At 38.5% G+C, this 23895-nt stretch overlaps 1 protein-coding gene across 4 annotated transcripts in view; it reads right to left on the bottom strand.

The window, feature by feature from the left end:
* Sytl5 (synaptotagmin like 5) overlaps positions 1-23895 on the bottom strand; it is a 119569-nt gene that overhangs the window by 85228 nt on the left and 10446 nt on the right. For 3 of the 4 annotated variants that reach the window (XM_042268986.2, XM_042268985.2, XM_076562826.1), the window contains exon 1: positions 13739-13990. In XM_042268986.2, coding sequence (XP_042124920.1) covers positions 13739-13857 — 119 coding nt within the window. In that variant the 5' untranslated portion in view covers positions 13858-13990. Of the gene's footprint in view, positions 1-13738; positions 13991-14144; positions 14222-23895 lie in introns of those variants that run through there. The other variant, XM_076562825.1, reaches the window with a different exon arrangement.

Genomic DNA, 23895 nt, shown 5'->3' on the forward strand with positions numbered 1-23895 from the left:
AGCCAGAGGGATCAAGATCATAGGGAAAGCCACAGAGCCAGCTGACCTGAGCTTGTGGGAGCTCACAGACTCTAGACAGACAGCTAGGGGGCCTACATGGGACTGACCTAGGCCCTCTGCATGAGGATGACAGTTATGTAGCTTGGTCTGTTTGTGGGGCCCCTAGCAGTGGGACCAGGATCTGTCGCTGGCACATGAGCTGGTTTTTTGGAACCTATTCTCTATGGTGGGATGCCTCTCTCAGCCTTGATGCAGGGGGAGGAGCTTGGTCCTGCCTTAACAAGATAAGCCATGCAATGTTGACTCCCATGGGAGGCCTTATCTTTTCTGAGGAGTGGATGCAGGGTCAGGGGAAGAAAGGAGGTAGGGGAAGGAACAGGAAGAGAGGAGGGGGGGGACAGTGTGGTTGGTATGTAAAATAAATGAAAAAATTAATAATAAAAAAGAAAAATCTCATACATTGTTGTACATTTCAGTACCTGGGACATGACAGATATCACTCATTGGACTGAATAAAAGGCAATTTAAGCAAAAGTAAGAGAGCACCAAAGAGAGTAAAGGAAGCAAAGGGAGGTGATGGGAGGGGAGGAATGAGAGGAAAGGAAGAGAGGAAGTCTGGTTGGCCCAGCCATGAGCACTACTAATTATCACCAGGCATTCCAGTTAGCCTTTCCCAGGTACAGTCACTCCAAGTTGAAAATAAAAATAATAATCCCTTCCCATCTCTGTCTTGTCTTCCTTCACCTCATTTTAAATAATCATATTCAGAAAGAAGGAATATCTGAGTTCACAAAAATATTAACAATTCCAATCCCTTCTCTACTGTTTTGAGACAAGTTCTCATTATTTATCACAGTCTGGCTTTGAGCTTGTTATTGCACGGTCTGAGCCTCCTGGCTGCTGACTACAGGTGTGTGCCACCGTATTCTGTGTCTAGTTGTTTTACCCAAAAAGGAGCAAAGAGGACTCAGTGGTAGAGTGTTTGCCTAGCAGCATATGGAAGGCTCTAGAAAAAAAAATGAGATAGCTGATATTAATATGCTTTCAGCATGTAAGAAACCAGCCTGAGCTACAAGGCAAGACAAGATAAAATAGTTTTGTTATTGAAGAAATTTAATTAAAAACAGTATCATTCCTTATTTGGGATAAACCTGGGATTTATAAACACTTAAAGTGTTTATTCTTAGTTTCCTTTGTTGATGCACAGAAATAACATTAATATAAACATGTGAATTGATGGTCTACATTAATTTATCTAAAATATTAATGACTGAATAGATGGACTATTTGATTATTGCTAAATGACTGAGTTTTTTATTTCTATATTATAATGACATATTGAATTCATTTTTTCTATTTAATCATCCAAAAAGCTCAACATGTAAAAATCCTTTACTTTATCATAACCCAGACACATTATTTGCAGATGCATAACTGCTAACAAAAAAATCTGTCTTCTGTTATCCTGACTAGAGCAAGCTGTATTTAATAGAACTTGGCATCAAAGTAGGAATTTTAGAATGTAAGCAATGAGTTGCTTGGAAAAGGAAGTTATAGATAAATAGTTTATAAAGCTCTCTTGATTCTTGATGTTTTCAATAATCCCATGCAGTTGTGCACAAACAAGGTCCAAGATAAGAAGCAAGGGAGGGTTACATAGTGGCCCAAGGCATAGAATTGTGCACTCAAGACTGCCTGAGTTCAAATGTTCAATATGCCACTTATTTTATCTGAGATCTTAACACAATTATTTAACCTCTTACTCAAGACTAAAGATAACTATCCTCTCCATAGCTCCAAATGTCCCCACTGCAGAACAACTTCCCAGGATTATTATGAGGATTTAAAAATGACATTGCTTGTAAATATTTAGCATAACTTGAAGAATTGTAATTAATCACAATTCTAATAAGTATTTCAGCATCTCTTTTCCTTTTTATCTCAATTAGTAGAACATCTCAAAGGTACTTAGAAGAGAGACTAGATTTCTAAAGTGTTCTAATTTCATGTGGGAGTAAAAAACCTCAAATTAAATTTTAAAAAAGCAAGCAAACAAAAGGAGGTATCACACTACTTGATTTTGAGATACAGTAAAGATCCATAGTGAACAAAATATCGCAATACTACATAAAAACAAAACACACTAACAAATGGAATATAATAGAGGTATGTATTAATTACTTTTCTGTTGTTGTGATAAAATATAATGGCCAAAGCAACTTACAAAGAAAGCATTTAATTGGGTTTACAGTTCCAGGCTGTTAATGCCTATCATGGTGGAGTCAAGGCATGGCGGTAGGAACAACTAAGAGTTCATATCTAGAACCACAAGCAAGAGACAGAGAGCACACTGGGAATGACATGAGTCTTAAACCTCAAAGCCTGCTCCCACTGAAACACCTCCTCCAACAAGGCCACACCAAACAGTTCCATCAACTGAGGACCAGGTATTCAAACATATGAGCCTATGGAAGGCATTCATACTCAAACCACCACAAGATTCTAGAAGTAAATTCATGCATCTATTGTCCACTTACTCTTACCAGATATTCTTACAATATATACAGGAAAAAGGGAAAGATCATCAATAAACAGGGATGAGAAAACTGGATGCTCATATGCAGATAATTGAAACCTGACCCTTAACTCTCACCTAATGCAAAAAAAAAAAAAAACCTCAAAATGTAATGCAAGGTGTGAAACTCCTAGATGAAAATATTGGGGAAACACTTCATGACATTATAGGCAATGATCTTTTGAATTAGGATCCTAAAACACAAGAAATAAGAGCATAAGTAGACAATGGAATTTTATCAAACTAAAAAGCTTCTGTATAGCAAAAGAAAAAATAAACATAAGGAAGTAACAACCTATAGTTTAGCAGGTATTCTTTTAAAATTACTCATCTAACAAAAATTAATATCTAGTGAGCCAATGTGGTGGTTCAGCACATAATGGAACTCTCAGCACCATTGAAGACAAGAGTTTGATTCCTGTGATGCCATGATGGAAGGAGAAAACCAACTCTCACAGATTGCCTTCTGATCTACATACCCTATTTATACTGTGGCATGGATGTTCATACACATACATACACATGCACACAAAACAAAGGAAATGCAATAAAACTTTAAAAATTAATTATCAAAAATATAAGGGACTTTAAAAACAATAACCCAAATAAGAACAAGTACTTTCCCTTATCTTCTTATTACTTCTTAGAGACTGTTGTAAGACCTAAGGACTCATCTTGAATCAAGAGACAAAGTTTCGAGATGTTGGGACAGTAAAAGTTAAGGACTCTAGACCCCTACCTTAATTAACAGTGCACTAGAACTGCCATTCAACCTAGAATTTTACACTAGTGGAAATATATAGAATATTTCCATATTGTTTAAGTCATTACATAATATCTGTCATTTGTAGCCAAATATCTTTCCCAGTAAATCCAATAAGGACCAAATAAATATTAGCTCTTGCACTGCCCACTCGTAAGAGAGGTGCTCTTGGGATCTCTGCTACGGTGCCTTCATCTTCAAGCAAACTAAATGCTTGTCTGGAGCAAAAGTTTCAAACTCCATTAAGAAAGCAAAACTGATGGGACTGATTAATGCATGGCAAACCAGTCACAAGACAAGGGCCACAGAAATCATAAACACAGGCAGAATAATATATCAGCAGCCGGATGATGACGGCTGCCCAGCTCCTAACACCCCTTCCTTTGTTAATATTCGGAGGGAGTGCCATCTATTCTAGAGCTATTTCATTTCTGCTTGAAGAAAATTCAGGGTGGATGGCATCTACATCCTGTACTCTGAATATAAAAATGTTAGCTTTTTCACCCATGAAATCTTACTAACATGGCTGCCTAAACACAAGCTATACAAGGACAATACCAATAGGCAAGACAAAGTGGGTAGGGGAAAGGGTAAGAGGCCCCAACCTTACACAAAGAACTATGGGCAATTAAGTAATGCTGAGAGAAATAGTTTTCCTCAGGGAAGGGCACCAATTAGTTATTCAGTACAAAATGGTCAGCCCTGAAAACATATATACAAGTAATATTATATAAACAGAGCAGATTATATTTAGGAATGCATTTGTATATTCATATACATATATGCATGGAACAAAACTCAATGAGAAAAGAGGCATGAATTTAAAAAAGAGCAAGGCTGGGTACATGGAGGGAGGAAAGGAAAGGGAGAAACAATGTAATTATAATCTCAAAAATATTCAAAACCCATTAGCTTTGTGGTTAGAAGATATGGCTCAGCAGCAGAGCACTTGCTTACCATACATGAGGCCCACAAAAGAAACCTAAGATAGACATGCATATACTACCTTTTTGTTTGGATAGCAGTTTCTGTGTGTATGATAGATTGTTAAACACTACAGTGTAGAGCCACAACAATGTGTCAAGACATTAATATTTGACAACCAGGAGAAAGGCATGATGTGATGCCCATTTTATAGCAAAGAAAGCTGAAAGGCGGAATCTGGTATTTAAAACAAACAAGCACACTACACTCTGCCCATACACTAACTAACAGGCTCTGTGTCAATTAAATGGCTCTAAGAAAGGACAACGTATTTGTGAATGGTGTGTCTTTCCTAGCTGTGCAAAGCCATGCTGAGCACACTCAAAGGTGAGCCTCGATAAACACGAAAGCTTTCTTTTGCTGGCCTACTTCTGCTATATAGCATCTTCCTGGGTTGAATCTTGTCACAATCTGTCTCATAACAAATATCACCTAAGCAGCTACATTTTAATCAACACCACTCTCATTCTAATAAATTTCATAGCAATTGTGATTAGTTTTCAGATCAGAGCCTATTAAAAGATAAACACCCTCTGAAAATTGAGAGAAAGGATGAACTTGGATTTGGACCAAAAGAAAAGACTCTTTGAAAGAACAGGATTGTAGTAGTTCCTGTCCAAATGAAGAAGTCTTTGTGAATTCTGCCAATTTTGTGTTTGGAGACTGTCTTAAGAAAAGAAGGCAACCTGAAATTTGTACATCTATAGATGGTCTCCTTTTGATAAACTCAAATTAAGACAATCGTTTCTAAGCATAAAACTTAGTGCCTATGAGTTCCCACAAAACTATGTGAAAAGCTAGATAGCTAGTGTCTCCCCTAAATTTGTATCAACGTGATACAAGCTAGAATTATTTGGGGAGTCTCTCAATTGAGAAAAGGCTGCCACTAAGATTCACCTGTAGGCAAGTCTGTAGTGAGTTTTCTTAATTAATAATTGATATGGGATGGCCCAGTCCATTGTGGATGGTGCCAACCCTGGGAAGGTGGTCCTGGGATATATAAGAAAGTGAACTGAGTAAGTCTTGAGGAACAATTTAGTAAGCAGCATTCCTCCATAGCCTCTGCTTTGATTCTTGCCTCCAGGCTCCTGCCCTGAAACATGATAGAGTGACCTGAGAATTTTAAGATGAAATAAACCATTTCCTCCCCAAGTTGCTTTTGATCACTGTGTTTTTACCAAGCAATGGAAATTCTAAGAGAGCTGGCACCCCACCCCAGCCCCACACAAATAATTAAAAGAGTAATAATATTGAAAAGCAGTAGAATTAAGCAAAATAGATAAAACCACAGGAATACAAGGAAGAGTGTAACTAATGCGCTGTCACTATAAAAAAAAACCCAAAGACTCATTATGGACATTTAAGATACATTAAATGTTTTTGTATATATACTGCAAATATGTGATGGCATTCTGCATGCATTTAAAGACAGAAAATAAAATAGCAAATATTGTCTGACCTGGTTAAGCTCTTTCAACATTCCCTCTGCCAGATGCTACCTGACATGTCACCTTGCCTTCCCTAGGACTTCAAGGTTTACTGGTTTAAAAATATAGATCACTTGCACACAAACCCTAGGCTCAAGGTCTCCTTTTGATAAACCCAACTTTTAGACAATGGTTTCGTAGATCACATGACAAAGGTAACTCACTACAATTCTAAAGAAGTGAGAAATGAATCAGAAGTCTTTGACATTTTCTGTTTATTAACTCTTGTCTGATAGCACACAGGGAATTGATTTCATATGTAATTAGCAAACTGAGTCTTCTGAAAACAACTATTGTTGTCTATCCTGACCCACAGAGGAATAAGGATGCATTTTCCAAAGGATATCTTTCCTGAGCATCCAAACAGAAAAACATCATATTATTAATATGATAAATTATTTAGAAAACACGGAAACAGGGATAAAATCAGTACAGTGACAGGTAAGAAAATGGCATTTCTTTAAGAAATAACAAAGAACAAAATACTGGGCTTTAAAAGGTGGTTGCTATGACAAATGGAAGAATAGAACTGACTTGATGGAAATAAATTGGACATTTATGCAAAAAATCAAGATGCTTTAAAGAGAATACACTGCCCCTGAAAATATCTTTCAAAGCACTTCTGCTGCTGGGTACAGGTAGTTTTGGCAGATACATAGCACAAGTACATTTCTGAAATGTCTCTAAATTGAATTTTTACAGTGTGGCTTATTTTAACTATGACAAGGAAGGAGAATATGTACAGCAAAGGTTTTAGTCCTTAATTTCCACATTTTAATTTTAAAGAAGATAATGACGTGGATTCATATTTTCATAGATGCAACATTAAAAATAAATACTTCCATGAGTTTTTCCTGGTTGTTGGCATAAGTTAAGCTACCATTTAATTGAAACTCACTGAAGATTAATAAGTGACTTAAATGTGCTTTTAGAAAAAAATATTATCTGCTTCTAAAAAACCATAATTGATAATTAATTTTAGATTCTATAATAGGAAGATGAGATGTTCATCTTCAAACAATAAACAAAATCAACCCATGAGATGCATGATCCTATTGATATCAAAAGACTATTTACTTGACATTTTAAATCTTTAATGTGATATTGAACAATAAAATTTTACTTATATTACTTGTTAGAAGTAAAATGCCTACCTTCCTAGGAATATACACAGTATTATATATTTTCTTATGAACTGACCGCCATGGAGGTGGGAGGAGGCAAATATTTTTCAGTTCCTACCCTTAGCTCCAACAATCAGTCATGTTCTAGATTACATGGACTTCATCATACTGTCTGTACAGTTTACAGTAAAAAGAGAATTTCAGTGTTATGGCTATCAGTATAGCTTACCTTCTGCTACCTAGAGGTTTGTACTCAACATCAATTCTCCCTAAAGACAATACATTAAAAGAGAGAACACTAAAATGGACATGCATGGAAGAGACAAAGATGAAGACAGACTTGAGTACATATATGTATAAGGAATACAGTTGATTTTCCTGTCTATTTCTATATATAGAATATAACTTTAAAATAATATAAATTGAAAATAAAATAGTATACTATACATCTCTATGGAGAGATATTGGAGAAATTATTTTGGCCACTCCACGTAGTTAAAAAGATATTTATTTAATGGCGTAACTCACAAATTAAGTAATGGGTAGGTCGCAGGGTCTGGGGAAGGTGTAATGCAGTCCAGCGGTGTTCTCCGGAGCTCTGCACAGTCAATCTGCACCGGTCAGCGTTCCGGCACCGAGAGAGCGCCCAGAGCAAGCGCTGGCCCATCCAGCTCTCGGGTCCCCAGGCGCCTCCCCTCGCCCCTCCTTGTAGGCGTGACAGTTGCCAGAGTCTCAATGGGGGTTGGAACTTCCAGAACCAAGCTGGAATGGCTACCCACTACATCTCCCCCTTTTTGTCTAAATAAGAAGGTTCTAAACTAATACAAGACTATATACAAAGGAATGGTTATCAAATATTGTCCAGAAATAATGAGAGATAATGACCTAGATAAGATGTAACTACAACCAATGCAAACAATATCAAGCAAGAAACACATACTAAAATCCAGAGAAGTATATAGCATAGGTAAACAGCATGTTATAAAGATCATTCAAAGGTGTCCTATCCTAAAGAACCTGAACCTAATACTTAATATGTTCTATCTAAGATATTATATATATTAAGTTGTAACTATAACTGCTAGTCTAGAGATGATAAGATAAAAGGGTAGATTAATGAACCTACTTTTAAAGAACAACTTGTTTAAAATGTTTTACATTGGTATAGATTTTAGTTTATGTTTAAAATGTTTTACATTGGTATAAATTTTAGTTTATTGATACAAACTTGAATTAATTTTGTTATACTGTATATATATATTTCTATTCTTGTTTGAGGTATTGTTTACGTAACTCATTTAAAATTGTAATGGATAATTAAAATAGATTAATAATTAGTCATCTATGATAATCATATTTGTAGCCATGTTAGTTAAGTCTTCTAGGTATACATAGAGATATTTCAGATAGATAGGTAATCTTCAAACACTTCATAGACCTAGAGAATATGGCATTTAAATAACTTAAAATTCTGTTGACGTGAGACACAATTGCTCCTGGCTGCACCAATTGATCCCGAGAGAATGTTGGGCTTCTAAGACATTTCCATTACAAATGCAATGCTGTCCTTTCTGGACAAGCGGGACACAAGGAAAGCGACCACTGTACTCTGCCAAGACAGGGTAAGATGGTCTCTCAGAATTCCTGCTTCTGAAAATGGTCTGTCAGATACTCTAGGCCTATAGCCAATTTGAATGCACCAACAATGCTGAGAAACATTAGGTGACTGTCCAGGCTGCCAGCTGTCTTGGTCTACTCTTGCAAGATTCCCGAAAGTTGCTTGCATCCATCTACCATTTCTCAGGTACCATTATGTTCCTTCTCAGGTCTTTGATGTGGTTGAAAACTAGATAGTTATAATTTCCTCAGTTATGATAAAAGATAAGTTAGCTATAAAACCTTAAACTCACAAATATAAGATAGATAAGACATCTTCTTTAATATTGTAACTATAATTCTTGCTCGGTAATTGTTTTGTTATATGTAATTTTACCATGTTAAAGTTAAAACCTTCCTTTTAAAAAAAAGAAGAAAGGGGAAGTGCTGTGGATATCACTCTATATAAATAAAACTCTGATGGCCAGTGACCAGGCAGGAAGTATAGGCGGGACAAAGAGAGAGGAGAATTGGGGAAACAGGAAGAAGGAGGAGAGACACTGCAGCCACCGCCAGGAGAAGCAGCATGTGAAGACACTGGGAAGCCACCAGCCACGTGGCAAGGTATAGATTTATAAAAATGGGTTAATTTAAGATAAAAGAACAGTTAGCAAGAAGCCTGCCACAGCCATACAGTTTATAAGTGATATAAGCGTCTGAGTGATTATTTTATATGTGGATTGTGGGACTGCGGGGCTTGGGGAACCTGGAGAGAAGCCCTCCGGCTACAGAGAGATACACACAAATATATACACATAGAGATTTAAAACATATAGAAACTGAAAGGCATTTAAGGAATTGCTCAACATCCTTAGTCACCAGGGAAATGCAAATCAAAACAACTCTGAGATACCATCTTACACCTGTCAGAATGGCTAAGATCAAAAACACTGAAGACAGCTTATGTTGGAGAGGATGTGAAGTAAGGGGAACACTCCTCCACTGCTGGTGGGAATGCAAACTTGTACAGTGACTCTGGAAATCAGTATGGTGGTTTCTCAGAAAATTGGGAATAAGTCTTCCTCAAGACCCAGCTATACTACTCTTGGGTATATACCCAAGGAATTCTCAATCTTACCACAAGGACACATGCTCAACTATCTTCATATCACCATTATTTGTAATAGCAAGAACCTGGATAGAACCTAGATGCCCCTCAACTAAAGAATGGATAAAGAAAATGTGGCACATATGCACAATGGAGTACTACTCAGCAGTAAAAAACAATGATATCATGAAATTTTCAGGCAAATGGATGGAACTAGAAAATATCATCTTGAGTGAGGTAACCCAGACTCAGAAGGACAAACATAGTATGCACTCACTTATAAGTGGATACTAAATGTGAGGGAAGGGATGGCCAGACTGCAACCCACACCTCTAGAGAGGCTAACTAACAGGGAAAGACCCTAGGAGGGACACATGGGTGACCCTGCAAAGGAGAAGTGGATGAGATCTACATGAGTGACCTGGGGGGTGGGGTGGCAGTGGGCAAGGAGTGGGGCATGAGAACATAGGGAAATGGGAGGGTCAAGCTGGAACAGGGACAGAGTGGGAGGGCAGGGAGGAAGATACCATGATATATGAGGACATCATGGGAATAGGAAGAGGCAGGGTGCTGGGGAGGCTCTCAGGAATACACAAGGTTGACCCCAACTTGGTCTGCAGTGGTGGCCAGCCTAGCAAATAACCTAGCTGTCATCATAGAGCCTTTGTCAAGTGACTAATGGAGGCAGATACAGAGATCCACGGCCAGGTACCAGGCTGAGCTCCGGGAATCCAATTGATGAGAGAGAGGAGAGATTCTGTGATGGGAGGACGTGCAGAGATGACCAGCCACACTACTGGAAGCCCATGAACTGTGGACTGGTGGCTGTAGAGCCCCCATGCGACTAGACTAGGCCCTCTGGATATGGAAGATGGTTGTTTGGCTCGAACTGTTTGGGGGGCACCCAGGCAGGGGGATTGGGATCTGCCCGTGGTCTATGGGCAGGCTTCTGGGAATCCAGTGCCTGAGGTGTGATGCCTTGCACAGCCTTGGTGCAGTGGGAAGGGACTTGGACCTGGCTAGACTGTGTTCTAGGCTCTGCTGACTCCCCATGGGAGACCTCAATTTGGGGGATATGGGGATGCAGGGTGGCTTGGGAAAGAGGGCTGGGGGTGGGAGGAGGGAGGAGGGGAGACCTATGGATAGTATGTGGAGTGAGTAGAAAATTTCTTAATAAAGAAAAATGATAAAAAACAAAAACATATAGAAAAGCAGCAAACTTATTTATGACTATAGTGACATTATTTCAAACAAAAAATAGCTCAAGCATGTATAAGTGCATTTAGCAGTCCAATGTTTGACATGTCTCCAAATAGTATGTCTTTATATGCCTGTTCCTACAATATGCCTTGACTATAAAACAGTAAAAATCACTTGAAGGAAAATTCTGCAAAATCAAATTTTAGTTGAACTCCATATATCTATTCACTAAAATTAGTAAGTTCTTGGTAGAAGAACTTTTTATTATTCTGTGGGACTCATTAACAGCTTGAGTCCCATTAAGAAACTAGTATTTTCACACTGGGATCTTTTATTTTTAATTATGTTTATGTATGTGTCTATGTGTAGATATATGCATGTGAGTGTTGGTGCCCAAGAAGGTCAGAGGTGTCAGATGTGCCTGAAACTAGTGTCCCTGGCAGTTGAGAGCCACTCAGTGTGGGTGCAGGAACTGAAACTCAGGTCCTCTCTACAAGCAGTACACACTCAACTCCTGAGCCACTCTCTGAAGTTCCACATGCTGAGATTTATGCTAATGCATTAAGAAGCTTTGTGAAAATTCTATTAGGATTAAAACAAAATGTTTACCAAGCTAGAAGTCCAAGCCAATATTTCTCTGAGATTTCTATGGAGGCAGTGAATCTTTCGGCTTTTGAGAAGGTCAAACTAATTTCATTCTTAGTGATAGAAAAAAGCATAATTGCAGATTAAACACTTATAGGGTATTAAATGAATATTATTCTTTGCATGTATTGGCCTCCCTGACTTCCAGGTTGAATGTATTATTATTGAAATTACATTCAATACATTTGAACCAAATGTTTATCTTACTTGCTTTTCTCTAATCTTTCTCCTTCCTTCTCTTCCCCCAGGACTGAAATGAAAGAATGAATCTCCAAATAAAGGTGGAAGGCAGCGTCTTAGCTGGAATGCATGGGTTATTGATGGTACTAAGTTCAGGCTTTCTTAGTGGCCATTTCAGTGGAACTAGGTATGCAGAACAAAACAGTAAATTTGCACTTTAGAGAAGAGCAACTTAAAGAACTTTTTTGTCAGTTTTTAATGTTTGATAAAAGGTGCAGTAACTTTGGATAATGACATACAGCTGACAGAATGATCAGTAAATGTCAGGCTGAAGTAGTGTAATGTTTTCTGTTCTGTTCCATTTTACTGATGGCAGTGGTAATACCATGAGTGTGTTTTCAACAGGGTCATCAAAATAGCTATAATTATAAAAGTATCTGCTATAGAATGTTTCCGGACATAGGCACTGTTGCACTCACAACTGTAGACAGCTTTGATGATCAATAGGACTCCTACACTAGATTGGAACCATTCATTTTCATTGCAGGTAGGGAAAGGTTCACAAAGCCCTGCTCATGCCTGAAATTTTTTCAAGACAGGGTTTCTCTGTGTAGCTTTGCACCTTTCCTGGAACTTACTCTGTAGCCCAGGCTGGCCTCCAACTCACAGAGATCTGCCTGCCTCTGCTTCCTGAGTGCTGGGATCAAAGGTGTGCACCACCACTACCCGGCCTGAAAATTTTTAAACAGCTAAGAGTTGCTACAGGAGAGAGAGTTCATAAAGCCATTTATTTTCCAGAATATAGTAAATTGAAGGTTGCTGGGGGAGGAGGTGAATTCACAAACATGTATATCAGCTTCCTTAATCTTTACAGCAGCGCTATGAGGAACAATGTTATCATTATTGTTTTGTTGATGAAGAATCTAAATGAGAGAAATAGGGGGCAGTAGTAGGCAGTTCCTCTATTATTACCTGAGATGAAAAAAAACTGAAAAAGAAAGGGATTTCATTCACTGGCTGCTTGTTGGTCTTATAATAAAAACTCGGAGCCAGATATTGGGGTAAGTGCTGAAAGATCAGAGAGACAAAGGAACAAGCCACAGCCACTGAGAAGTGCATATATCTCACCATGCCCACTCCTCAGCCTATCCTGTCTCCACTAATCCTCAGACTGCATGCCTCTGAGTCCTCAGCCAAAAGGAACTAGTTCCTGTCTCCTCACACCTTATATGCCTTTCTCTGCCCAGCCATTTCACTTACTATCTCAACCTTCCTAGTGCTGGGATTAATGGCATGTGTGCTTCCCAAATACTGGGATTAAAGGTGTGTGCCATCACTGCCTGACTCTGTTTCCAGTGTGGCCTTGAATTTACAGGATCTCTGTCTCCTGAGTGATAGGATTAAAGGTGTGTGCCACCACTGCCTGACCTCTATGTCTAATCCTAGTGGCTGACTCTGTCCTCTGACCTTGAGGCAAGATTTACTGGAGTACAACAAATTATTACCACAGCTGTTTGGCTCTGTTTATGGAGATTATTGAAAAATATGATGACAAGAGCATGTAGTAAGGGATGCCTAACCACCTCATGGTGGTGAGAGCAAGGAACTAGTGTCCAATAACCCCTTTAATGGTCATGCTTTTAGTGACTTAAAACTTCTAGCTAGATTCCACTCCCTCCCATTGGGACAATGACCTCAACACATGAACCTTTGGGGGACATACTAGATATGTCAGTTTGAAATGTATGATGTCAGTCTATGGGTTTCCATGTTTGAAAACTTGGTCCCCAGATGGAAGCATTGCTTTGAGAATTTATAGATGCTTTCTAGGCATAAGGCTTAACACAGGCTCGCACAGGTGGAAGTTGAGAACTCTACAGGCCAGCTCTGCCTCTAGTCTGTTTTTCTGTTTTCTGGACTTCTGAGATACCATTTTCAAATATTTGGGCTACTTCTCAAAAGTCATAAAGTCCCTGATCAGTAGCTGTCTCCAGTGCAACTGTCACATTTCCTATTAAAATTACCACAAATAAATAGAAAGCAGTGAAAACGGGCCAAGCAAAAACCATGCATTACCTTATTCTCTTGTCTTCCACTTTTTTCAAATATTCATCTCTCTTTAGGACTCCCAGGATCATTTCCTTCTCATGATCTAATAAAAATGACAGATTGATGAATTCTGAATTCTTAGACATGGTATTTCAGCAGCAGCTCTGTGTGGCAGCAGTTGAATCTTCCAGAAGGCAAATGGATATTTACTATTGTTAAGATAGCCCCCTGGCCAACCTGGAGTCACAGCTGTTCAGTTACAAGGGCTTTTTATAAGGTCTCCACAGATTTGCTGACGAGAACTGGGTATTCTTTCAGGTTACAGAGAAAGCATGTGCTACTGAGATTACAGTCCACGAATGTCATTGTTTGCACTGAAAAAACAAGTCTCTAAAGCCTTTGCTATGATACCCAGTCAGCAGCTAAGACTCACTAATGATGCTGAACCTTGATCTCTCCAAAAGCTTCAGAACAGGAACCAATTCCTCTGGGCCAAGAATGTAGAAAACACTGAAAAGGTGGAAAAAACAAAGATGAGAAAAATTAATTAGGTCATATCACACATAGCACTCGTTCAATTATTTAATTTTTGAAACATTGGTGTACCTAGCTCAAGCACAACTTTCAAATTATTAAAAAATACATGGTGTGTGTGTGTGTGTGTGTGTGTGTGTGTGTGTGTGTGTGTGTGTTTTGTACTAGTCACAGTTCTAGGTAATCACTGGAAACACTGGACCACATCCCCTCCAGGTACAGGGAACAACCATGCTAAAAAAGAGATGCATTTCAATTACTTCTCTTGATAACATAAGAAGGTCACTAAGACCTGGATCATGTCCTTAACTTTAGTTTTGTACCTGGACTCTCTGTTTATAACCCCTTAAGAATGATGATAATCCTGAGAGGAGAGAGATGGTTCAGTGGTTAAGAGCACTGACTGATGTTGCAGAGGAACTAGTTCAATTCCCAGGTCATCCGGTGTCTGGTCACACCAGGATAAAAATAAAAAAAAAATTTAAAAAGAACGATAATTCTTACAGTTGTTTGCCAGATTTGGGGATTGCTACCATCTGAAAATACCATCCCTCAGGGTCCCTTAACACCTATGAATTACAAGCTACATAGTTTCCTTGGTTCTTGTCAGGTGTCTAGACATAACTAAATACTTATTCAAAGGCTGCTATAGCACAGCCATGATATCAAACTGACCTAAAAAATGTTAGTCAATGAAAAAGAAGAGCTCTGTAACTTTTCAAAGCCACTAACTAATGTGTTTGTTGTATTCAGAGTGTACCAACTACAACATTGCTGTAATGACTCCAAATTGAAATGATTCCTACAGGCCAAGACGTAGCCCCATTTGAGGAAATGTCCCAGGTCCCTCCAGACCTGGAGACTGGATTTACTCCAGACTCCAGACTGGATTTACTCAAGGCCTTTTGCCAATCTGCAAAGACCATTACATTAGTCTGTGGGGATTAGAAATGAAGAGGAAGCAGCAAGGTCAAGGTCAAGGGAGACCCTACAGAAAATACAATGCTTGGCATTTTCTACCAGTGTCAATTGCTGCCTCCCCAGATAAAGTACACAATTTGCTTTTCCATCCTTGTGTGTCTCATCTGTTTTTAAGCTGAAATGGAAAAAATAATTGGAAATTCAGTGACTGAATATATAATCCCTATAGTCCAGGTTCACTTGCTACATACTTTATACTAAAAATAAAATCAGATTTCATATGTCCTACATGCATATTTTACAGAATGTATTTTTTAAAATATTCAAGGGGTTGGGAATGCTTGAATCAAATTAATAGTTATGCATGTTTTGACCTGCAGATAGAAGTCTGTACTCTCTAAATCCATGAGTTTGTCCTGGGAGTAAATAAAGGAAGAGAAAGCTGACAAGATGGAATAGTAAAAGTGCTTGGTACCAAACCTGATGAGCTGAGTTTGGTCCCTACAACCTACATGGTGGAAGAAGCGAACCCATGCCAGTGAGTTGACCTCTGACCTCTACAAGTACATGCTGTGCACACCCACTCACTCATTCACTCAATAAATAAATAAATACATGTAACAATTGATAAAGGAAAGGAAGTAAACCATGAAGTGACAGATAGAGGGGAATTTAAAGAATTTAACAGAAACCAAATTGAATCGACAGAACATAATTAGCAATATTACCCTTTTGCTCATATGTGGACTAACAGGCTAATATATTAGTACCTCAGTTGGTGTATAAAGTTGGTGTATAAAAAAGTTGGTGACCAAAGAGATCATAAATAGTCTAAACTTCATCGAGAAAATCAGGATATTTCCTCTGGAAGGCAGGACTGGACTGTGATTATAATTTAGTAAGATAGAATCTTACTGAAGATCCTGAGAACACAGAGTGGAAGAAAAAAGATGATGAGCCTGGGTGACTCGATGGGAGACTTAGATGGGAGACTAAAGGAGATAGATGCCCCTCCCATCAGGAAAGAATCACCTGGCCTCCAAGTGGGAATAACTTGCTACCTGAAACACATGTTTCATGCTCAGTGATGGGACTACTGTCTAGGAAAATTTCATATCAATAATCACTAAAATCATACAGCAACCCCCTTGCTCAAATTTCATTTTCTTCTAGATCCTTCTTAGATTAAGTTGTCTTCCCAGAGAGTTCTCCCTTCAGGAGTGAATATTCTAGTCTTGTCTGCAGAGCCCTCTGCGTTTAGTTTAGTTTGAAACCATAGCTCATCCACTTGTACATTGTGTGGTAGCTAAATTGTGTTTCTGAGCATTTGCACTGAGGACTAACCTGGCTGAAATTAGTTTACCTAACTATGTGCCCATTTATGAAACCCTTCTTCAGCTAGACTGTAGCTCTACTTTGAGAATCCTTTATCACCAAAGCCCTTTAACAAAGCAAAACAAAAACAAAAACAAACAAAAAAGTGAGTTAACTATTCTCATCCATTTTGTTAAACACACTCTGAACACTAGTCAAATTAGGAGACATAAATTCATTTTTACTTTACTCTTACTTCCTTATGTAAATAGAGCTGTGGGCTTACACACTTCAAATGTGTATTCCTCCCTGTGTGGTTAATAGCCTTGATGAACTGGGCTAAACTCTTTTGCTTGGGACATTGGTCACTTTGGACATGTCATTAACTCTGATGGTCATCAAAAAAGTTACATCAATAATTACCACAGCTTCAAATAGACACATGAGGTTTTTTTTTTTTTTTTAAAGTATCTGTTTTGGACAACACACAGTAGAAAACAACAAGAGCTAATAAATGACTGAGTAAAAAAAATAGGTGTGTCTGAGTATATCTCATTACTATCTATTTAAAAACAATTTCTCTCCTCCTTTCCGTGTGCGTGTGCGTGTGCGTGCGTGCGTGCGTGCGTGCGTGCGTGCGTGCGTGTGTGTGTGTGTGTGTGTGTGTGTGTGTGTGTTTATGTCTACTGATAGGTTAGTGGTCATTAGCTTATAGTTCTTTGACTATTAATAATAATGCTACCTTTCCCCACTTTCACATTGTCAACTGACACAAATTCTGAAATCGAATCAATAACAATCCATCAGCAACTAACTTAGCATCTTTGAGTCCACATCCAGCCTGCACATGGGCACTTGCCTGAGACCCTAAGCACATGAATGTATTTGTCCAAAGGAACTAGATCTGGTAACATATACACATGTAATCCTAGGCACCAGGGAGGCTGAGACAGGAGGATCACAAATTTAAGACCTACCTTGGCAACTTGGTAAGATCCTTTTAAAATAAAAAGTACACTATATTTTGATCATATTGTTTCCCCTCACCCAACACTTTCTGGATCCTTCCGCCATCTATATTTTTTCATGTTCTTTCTCTTTCTTAAAAAACAAAAAACATAAACAAACAAACATTGAGTTCATTTTGTTTTGGCCAAATGAGGTGTGTCATTGTACAAAGAAAAGTTAGCAATTTATAAAACACTCAGTTATTAAGAGGTAGCAGTATAAAACTTTTCACACAAAGATGCACAAATCAGTAAAAAGGAAAAAATCAGTTATTAGAAATAGAAATTCTTCAAAATCCATCTATCAGCCAACAATATTATGGGTGTTGAGAAACTAGTTCTATAATTCATATATAACTCACAAATAGGTAATAGATCAAGAGCTAATGTTCTTTCTCAACACAGGCCCTGTCAGGGAAAACTAAATGCTTTATACATTTGTATATGCCCCATTATTTATAATAGAGATTCATGAGCTTTCTACAAACAGTTGAAGCTTAGATGATGAGTGAATGACAGACTCTCTAACTTGATAATACATGTTCTAATAGCAAGGAGAGGGCATTTCAGAGGTTCATAAACCATTATCAAATGCCTTACAGTCTACAGAGTATGCAGTAACATATTTAGAAGAAAGGATAGCTTTGAGTGCTCCCTCAGATTTGGTTAAAATTCTACTCTGAGAATTAACAAGCTCTAAGTTTTTGTGTCTTTGTTTATTCACATTTAAAATGAAAATATTAAATATTAAAATTTATTTAATGGATGTGTTGTTTCTATTGAAATGAATTATTGATAGAGTTGCTTAGCACATGCTCAAAAACATTTAGACCATTAAAATAGATCCATTGAAAATATATCTCCATTTCATTTGATTTACAAAATAACTAGGGCATCTCTGGCTTCCTAGGTTTTCTATAAAGACTTTTAGCAACTATTTACAAATATCACAGTTTATTATTAATAATAAAAATTTAATAGTACTAAGATATTTTTTAAATATATGAAGCCTACAAACTCATGGAAACTGAGCAACTCTCTACTGAGTTACCACTGGGCCAAGGAAGAAATAAAGAAATTAAAGACTTCACAGAATTAAATGAAAATAAATGCACAACATACCCAAACTTATGGGACACAATGAAAGTGGTGCCTTCATGAAGAATATGGAGAGATTATATGGAAAGACAAACATGGCATGTACTCACTTATATGTGGATATTAGTTGTAAAGTAAAGGATAACATTGTAGAATATTATTTTAAAGATGTGTTACATTTATTTATGTGGTGTAACATTTGTTTAATGATGTGTTTTCTATGGGATGTGCTGGGGTAAGGGTGTCCTAGAGATTGAGGGAGTGGGCAACCAGTGACTGGTCTAGCCTAAAACACATGCCAGGAGAGTAAGCCCGCCCCTAATACTTCCTGGAACACCGGGACCTACAGACTGGATTTCCCAGAGACCTAAGATAGAACTAAACAAACATAATTGGAGGAAAAAATGTCAATGTAATGATGCCTAATAATATTCTGTTATACTCTTAGATTGGTGCCTAGCACAATTGCCATCAGAGAGGCTTCATCCAGCAACTGATGGAAACAGATGCAGACCCACAACAAAATACTAGGCAGAGCTTGGAGAATCCTGCAGAAGAGGATAAAAGATTGTAGGAGCCAGAGGGGCCAAGGACACCACAAGAAAACTCATATAGTCAAATAACTGGGGTTCACAGGGTCTCAGAGAGAATGAACTGAAAACCAGGGATCCTGGATGGGACTGATCTAGGCCCTCTGCATATATGTGACAGGTGTATAGCTTGGTCTTCCTGTGGGACTCCTAACAGTGGGAGCAGAGGCTGTCTCTGACTCTTCTGCTAGCTTTTGGGACCCTATTCATACTGGCTCACTATGGTGGTATGTGGCTAAGGGAGATATCTGATTCCAGTGCTAAAAGGAAGGAAGGAAGGAAGGAAGAAAGGAAGGGAGGGAGGGAGGGAGGGAGGGAGGGAGGGAGGGAGGAAGGAAGGAAGGAAGGAAGGAAGGAAGGAAGGAAGGAAGGAAGGAAGGAAGGAAGGAAGGAAGGAAGGAAGTCTTTCCTAAGGTTCTTCTCCAAATACCTCGAATGTATATGTACAAATAGTGATCAGTCCACAGTGTTAGCAATTCTTATGAAAAAAATCAATTGGGGAAGCTATGAAGGCACACATGATTTTCATAACAGAAGACAGCTGATATATAACAAGCCAAATAACACCAAAAGCTCCTTGGAATTTGGCTTCCTCTGAAGGAATTTGTTGATCCCTTCAGGTAGTGGCTTTGCCATAACCAGCTGAGTTCTTATAATACATTCCTGTAGCTATATGCAGCTCACCACGACCAGCCTTTACACATGGGGAGGTGCTTAGTCTTACAGCAACTTGATATGCCATGTTTTGTTGATATCAATGGAAGACCTGCTGCTTTCTGAATAGAAATGAAGGATGATTGGATTGGAGAGTAAGAAAAGAGGGGGAAGAGGAAGAACTGTGACTGGGATATGAACTAAAATTAATTTAAAAACTGGCTTCTATAAAAATTAATATTCTAACCATTTTAGCTCATCTTCATTTCTCATAATACATGTGCATGTATCTAGTAGTTATCATGTTCAGCCACAAAGCAGAAAAAAATATTTTGTTGAGATTTAAGGTCAATGTTGTTTTTAAAACATGATGTTCTATCCATTTTATTATTTTTAAAAAACTAAAAAAGAGCTTGTTGCAAAGCATAGAAATGTTTATACAATAGACGTGTGCAAAATATCAGAAACTGTCATGAAGGAATACATACATGAAGAAATCATGGGTCCTAGACTGAAGAGCCTTGTCTTTTCCTAATGGAGATAGAGATAAACAGAAAAATCCATAATTGGTAAGACAAAATAACAGTTAAGAAGAAGGAAATTGTAATTCTAGGTTGTAAAGGCAAAGCATGAGAAATTCACGAGAAAATACCCCCAGTTCAGGATATACTGTTACTTGCTGGCCTGAGGTATGGGTCAATAGGGAAGAAAGAAGGGGAATACCAAAGTAGTGAAGATTTGCTATTTAGATAGTCGCCCTGGACTTCAGTGTTCTGTGAAACTCTGTTTGGGAATATTTTCTTATAAATACAGCAAAGGGATGCTGTGTGGCCAAGCCTACGGAGCTGAACTCTATTTCAAACAGAGAAGCTCTGTTTCAACATTTCAAAGTTCTGTAAGTTGAATTCCTGATTGGATTTTATTTGAAGGAACAGATCCATGACCTTGTAAAGATAAAGAGTGTCCCTCTGCTATCAAGCTGTTGAATGCTTTTAAGCCAAGTAATAAATAATACAGGTTTTTATTTTAGACATGTATTGTGAAAGACCAGCACTCCTTGGTGATTGGTTGAAGGGCCAGTCAGGAAAAGCATGAGGAGGCCCTTGAGAATGCCAGGTAGCAATTAGCAACTGAAGCTCTGTTATGGGAAAGGAAATGAGGATCATTATTGAGACAGAGGGGAATTAATTGTTGTAACAAGATCCTGTGACTAGCTACATGTGGGTGGTATGCAAAAGGGAGTAGAATGACTCTGAGTTTTCCCACAAGAGATGCAAAGATTCTTAAATTTTTAATGTATGGAAGAGTATCTAAGAGTTTTGTTGATAAGTAGGTTTGTGATATTCTTATGTACATTAATTTCAGGGTTTTGATTTAACATAATGTGTAGAAAGCATAGGGATGCTGATGTTAGAAATAATGTTAACAGAATTGGCGATTCTATGAAAAGAAAGGATGAGAAAGAAAAGGTCATTGTGCTTCCAAAGCAAACATCAACAAAGATCTGTTGGGAATTTGAGATACGGAACTTCTAATCATCATCTTTGAGTTCATCAGAGAAACAAAGATTAGTGATATTTTATTGGGAAGCACTAGGGCCTGGATAATGGGTGGTGGCTTAATCTAAGCAAATCAGTGAAATTACTCAGAGAGAAAGGCGGTGCCAAGGGTAGAACCATAAGGAGCAGCAATCTTTAATGAATGGATGGAGCAGCAGGCATGACAGTACACACCTATAACTTCAGCACTTGGTTGATGGAGGTACAAGATCAGGCATTCAAGGCCAACTTGTGCTAGACAGTGAGTAGTACAAGACCAGCCCGTACCACAGTGGGACTCTCAAAAACAGCTTGCATAAGTTTCATAGATGCCCTCCTGTCTCCTACCATTTGGTCACACTTGCTTTCAAATATTTTACACTTCTAGTATGGAGAATTTGAGCTGGGCACAGTGGTTAAAATTTGTAATCACAACATTAAGAAAGTGGAGGCAAGAGAATCTGCTACATAGTGAGTTCAAGTCAAGACAAAACTACATTACATCATGTCTCAAAAAATGGATAGAAGAATAAGGAAGATAATGAAAAGGACTAGAGGTATAACTAACGGAGTGGGTGAGGTAGTTGAGTGTATTGAGCTAGGAGTCAAGTTTACCACTCATAGGTAATGGCACAGACCATTGTTACATTTAACTCTCAGCTAACCAGTCAAGCAATCTGTTACAAATACCTCCAGGTGCAAAGAGTATCACACTATAGCTAGAAAAGTCACCATACCAATTAACTCAATCAAGTCCAGTGTCACATAATATCTTATTCAGCCTAACAGCCCAAGTTTCCTATAGTCACCTGAAACATGCTAAATTCACATAGCTGTAGACTTTGTCATAGTGAGGATTATTTGGAAGGAAAAGCGGGTATGTAGAATAGGCAACCCCTTGGATTTAAAAAAGAAAAACAGCAAAGGGCTTGCATTTGGTTAGGAGATCTGAAGTTATCATGAACTAAGATGAAAAGAAATAATAGTTCAAGATGGACACCTGAGCAAGACTGTGCCGGAGAGGATTACAGTATGGGAGACTACTGGAATCCTGGAGAATTGCAGAAAGCCAGGCATATTCCAGCATTAGTGCAGTGAGATTCTTTTCATAGGGTTGGAAATAAGTGAATGTTGGGAAATGAATGGAAGTAAGATCTTCATGTGTCCTGGAACACTTGGCAGGTGTTATGACGTGTTAAAAATAGGGGCTGGAGGGATGGGTCAGCAGTTAAAAGTACTTGCTGTTCTTCCAGTGGACCTGAGTTCAGTTCCCAGCACCCACTTCAGGTGACTCACAACAACTTGTAACTCCAGCTTCAGGAGATCAGACACCATTGGCCTCTAAGGACTCATGTGCACATACCCACATGCAAACACAGATATCCACACATGATTAAAAAATAAAAGTAAATCTTTTTAAAGCATTAAAACATGTTAAAATAAACACATCTACACATGATTAAAAATAGATCTTTTTAAAGCATTGAAATGTGTTGAAACAAATGAGAATTAGTACTTAATAAGGTCTTTAGTTCAAGCTGTAAGCAGACAGTGTCATGCTCATTTTCCTGGAAATAAGTAATGATTTGGGTCAATAGGGCAATTTAACTCCCCTGTTAGCAGCTTTAACAATCTCCCTTGCTTCTCTGGCCTTCTTGACCAAAATAAAATAATTTCATTTAATATTTATCTGTCAACTACTCAAGCAGGCTACCTTGACGCCAGTAGCAGACATGTAGAAGACTTAAGAAAACTGTACAACTCATAGCTGCCTGTCTGAGCCCCTTAAGCACAGCTCCAGCCCGGCTGTCAGAATTTGTTTGCACCAGAGTTTTTACTATCCCAAACTTTGATCAATTCTGGATGCCCTCAGAGCCATTTCCACATTGTTTAGGGAGGAAGCACTTCCCTTGGTGGTCTGGTGGGACTGCTGGGAACAGTGAAAACAAGGCAAAGGTGTGAAATAAATGACTATGATTGCTTCAAACATTCCTTGTCAGGCTATATAAGCCTGCTGCTCAGACTCAGGGTTTCTCCTGTGTTGCCTCCCTTGGTATTTGAACATTAGGCTCAGTAACAGGCTTCTTTTGAGTGGGCTTTTCTTACCTCTTTTCAGTTACACAGACAGGATCACGAAGAAAGAAGCGTAAGAATGGTGGGGATGGCACAGAGGACAGCAGTGGTAGAAACAGCAGATCCATCGGAAGGCCAAGCTAAGAAAGCTGGTTGCTAAAAATTAATAAAATTAAAAAAAAAAACTAGCGGAAGCCCATGAACTGTGAACCAATAGCTGAGGAGCCCCCATGGAACTGGACCAGGCCCTTTGGATAAATGAGACAGTTGTTTAGCTAGAACTGTTTAGGGGGTCCCCAGGCAGTGGGATTGCAACCCATCCCTAGTGCGTGAGCCGGATTTTTAGAACCTAGTGCCTATGGTGAGACACTTTGCATAGCCTTGGTGCAGGGAGGAGGGGCTTGGACCTGTCTCAACTAAATGTACTAGGCTGGGCTGATTCCCCAGGGGAAACC

The sequence above is a fragment of the Peromyscus maniculatus genome, chromosome X (genome assembly GCF_049852395.1).
Source record: "Peromyscus maniculatus bairdii isolate BWxNUB_F1_BW_parent chromosome X, HU_Pman_BW_mat_3.1, whole genome shotgun sequence".
Lineage (NCBI taxonomy): Eukaryota > Metazoa > Chordata > Mammalia > Rodentia > Cricetidae > Peromyscus > Peromyscus maniculatus.